Source organism: Cariama cristata, unplaced genomic scaffold, assembly GCF_000690535.1.
Source record: "Cariama cristata isolate BGI_N322 unplaced genomic scaffold, ASM69053v1 scaffold13848, whole genome shotgun sequence".
NCBI lineage: Eukaryota > Metazoa > Chordata > Aves > Cariamiformes > Cariamidae > Cariama > Cariama cristata.
Genome location: NW_009630771.1, coordinates 55,458 through 58,681, shown reverse-complemented (window position 1 = coordinate 58,681; position 3,224 = coordinate 55,458). Strand labels below are relative to the sequence as shown.

At 48.2% G+C, this 3,224-nt stretch overlaps 1 protein-coding gene across 1 annotated transcript in view; it reads left to right on the top strand.

The window, feature by feature from the left end:
- Window positions 1-3,224, top strand: part of LOC104165926 (hephaestin-like) — a 22,694-nt gene that overhangs the window by 3,944 nt on the left and 15,526 nt on the right. The window contains 4 exon segments of the mRNA XM_009705699.1: window positions 263-442; window positions 873-1,127; window positions 1,723-1,891; window positions 3,134-3,224. The exon segment at window positions 3,134-3,224 is cut by the window's right edge and continues 3 nt beyond it. Of these exon segments, the coding sequence (XP_009704001.1) occupies window positions 263-442; window positions 873-1,127; window positions 1,723-1,891; window positions 3,134-3,224 (695 nt within the window).

Sequence of the window (3,224 nt, the reverse complement as noted above, 5' to 3'; positions counted from 1 at the left end):
TCAGCAGGAGTAAGAACACTGAAGGTGTTGCACTTCAGCCATGCAGTGGCACAGCTGCTTGGGAGTGAGAAACTTGTTAGCAAGGATATATTAGAAAAGGGTGAGCTTGCTAGAACTCTGCAATGAGCTGTGCTAGGATGGTGGGGAAAGCGCCTCTAATTTGTGTGATAAGAGTTACTCTTCCATTGGTGTTTTAATCCCTTGACTGATGCCTGCTTTGCTGCATGGGTGGGTATTCCATTCATCTGTTCTTTCACCTTAGGAGTACTGACTGGCAGTTCTCAAAGACGCCAGGATGTGGACATTGATTTCTTTCTGATGTTCAGTGTGGTGGATGAGAACCTAAGCTGGTACCTGGATGAGAACATAGCATCGTTCTGCACAGATCCTGGCTCCGTAGACAAAGAAGATGAGGAATTCCAGGAGAGCAACAAAATGCATGGTCAGTGTCACCTTTGTGAAGCCTCTGACTCTGCCCAGACACTCGAGGGGTGTCAGTGCTCTGGTATCTTGAAATGTGCTTTCTGCTGTTGTATGCCAGGGTGTGGGCAGAGGGGAGAAGGGACACAGCAAGCTCTGAGATAGTGTGCTAAGCAAACAATATCACGGGGACAGTGCAAGAGCTCCAGGAAAAAAAAAAGCATTATTTTGATTTAATCTTTGGCTTGAGTGAGCCTTTGTCTAGTTATTTGGAGATTTTTGAATACATTTCATTGTAGGAATGGGTTATGGAGCTGGGCTCTCCAGACCAAGAAGGGGAGGATGAGTTCTGGTTAGGTCCATCCTCCAAACATGTCTGTACCGTGACCTGCTGGCAGAAGGTCTGAAGGCCCTTTTTCTAATCTCTTGTTTTGGCTTGTTTGGTTTTGCAGCTATTAATGGTTATGTGTTTGGGAACCTCCCTGAGGTGACGATGTGTGCTGGGGATTATGTTTCATGGCACCTCTTCGGGATGGGCAATGAAATTGATGTTCATACAGCCTACTTCCATGGAGAAATGCTCAATATTCGAGGCCATAGGACAGATGTGGCCAGCCTCTTCCCAGCCACTTTTGTTACAGCAGACATGATCCCCCGTAACCCTGGGAGATGGCTACTGAGCTGTCAGATCAATGATCACATCCAAGGTAAGGCAGAGGTTGGAATATGTCCTGCGCTCTGCAGCCTCCCTTTTTTTCCTCCCAGTGTGGTCCCGTGACCGACAGTGCGGTAGGGGTCAGTGCCTTGGGCAGCATTCATGCTAAAAATGTCCCTAGACGAATGGGGTGATTCCTCGCCTTGTATAAATCGGGGTGGACTGATTATTAATGTGCAGGCCAGACTTACTGGGGATGAGTTGTTCCACTGTATGATGTTCCATGTTGGTCAGTGGTGAGGACAATAAGTTTGGTACAGCTGAAAGCTAAGATGAGGCAGTGCCTTAAGAGCTCTAGTCCCTGTAACAGTCGCTTGCATGGTACATCTGAGGATAACAGAAGGCTCTGTTCGCTCTCTGTCCATACTTCCATAGCATCCAATATCTAAGGTAAGAAGCACTGCTCACTAACACAAAAAAAAACTCCTTGTTGTGGGAATCGCCTAAGCACCTTCTCCCAGCCATGTGCCTTTTGGGACAACAGAGGAAAAATGGCCAGTTCATGGTAGGAAGGTGGGACTGTGTTCGTTGTGCAGTCAAACTGGCGGAGAGGGGTTAAGCATGTGTGTCCTTCATGTCTTGGACAGCTGGGATGGGGGCACTCTATGAAGTCCGGCTGTGTTCTCGGCAAGCTCCGGCATCCACCCTGGAAGGGAGAGTTCGGAAATACTACATAGCTGCAAAGGAAGTGCAGTGGGACTACGGACCTTCAGGGCTCGACCAAAGCAGTGGGAAACGGCTGAGTGAGGCAGGCAGGTAAGCAAGAGACTGATGGGCTAGGGCAGTGTTGGGGGGTCTCTGGTCTGTGACAGGGAGGTTGCTAAGGAAAATGTGGAATTTCTTTCTTATCAAAATACACGCCTGCAATTCATATGGAGGACATTTTCCTGGGAAGATAGATCACTCCATCTGGAAGTGTAGGCTGCTGTAAGTAGACCGTACTGAGAGCAGTACTAGGGACATCAGGGGACTTCATGTGGAAGTGTGCTGTGTTTCATAGCCTTACCCACAGACGCCAGGAGTCCCAGCTTATGTAGATCATGAGCTGCCACATGTGTCTCTAGGCTTCATTTCTGCTTGCTGTGCCTGACCTAGGAACAGATCCATATGTCTGAACTATTCAGAAAGCACATCTTGCAGCAGACACAGGGTGGCAGAGCTAGCCTGCAGATATGCTTCAGCATAGCCTTGCTGCAGCAAGCAATTTCTAGGAAATCAAATGCAGTGACCTTGATGACAGCCTTCCATCCCACCTGTTAGATGGTTGTGATAGCAGTTGGTGAGTGGTTTCCCATTCAGAGTTTGACTAACTGAAACAAAGGCATTCCTCCCCCTCCATTCCCTTCCTTGGGAAGCTGTTGGAGAAGATATACTGCTTTCAGATGGAGAAGCAGAAATGCAGAGGTTAATGATTTACCCAATGCCACGCAGCAACTCTCTTGCAGACCTTGGAACTGAAAGCTCCTTAGACCTGTGAGCTGGCCTTGTAACTGAGATGCCTGTCCTGCAAGGCATGTTATGTCTGTCTATGTTTGGAGAAGGGTAATGGTGGAGGAAATAAATATCTTTACAGCTATTGTGTGTGTGGGGGGGTTCAGTTATGATTGCAGTTGTCCCCTGGGCTGTCACTGGCCTCGGAAGAACTTGATGTTTTAGCACTGCCGTTCCATTTACTGCACTGCAGTTTTGTTCACTGCTCTCTTTTGAACACCTTGTGTAGAGATGCTGTTCAGACCTGTGCCATCGAACCTGGCTGTTTCAGCTGGGAGGGGGCTGCGTGCCAAAGGTGCTCCCTGAATTTGTGGGTAGATGAGTCTGTTGGACAAAACAGCTTCACAGAGTCAAACTGTGCTTGTTCCAAACTAGAGATGCTGTCCTTGTCTGAAAAGCTGCTTGATTTGGAGATGCTGCTGGCATTTCCAGAGGGCTGTGAGGAGGGAGCAGAACAACAGGACTGATTTTTGTAGAAAAGACCTGACATTTGCTTTTTGCATTTAGCACTGCTGAGCAGTTTTTCAAGCGTGGCCCCCACCGAATTGGGGGAGTCTACTGGAAGGCAAAGTATGTGGAATATGCTGATGAGAGCTTC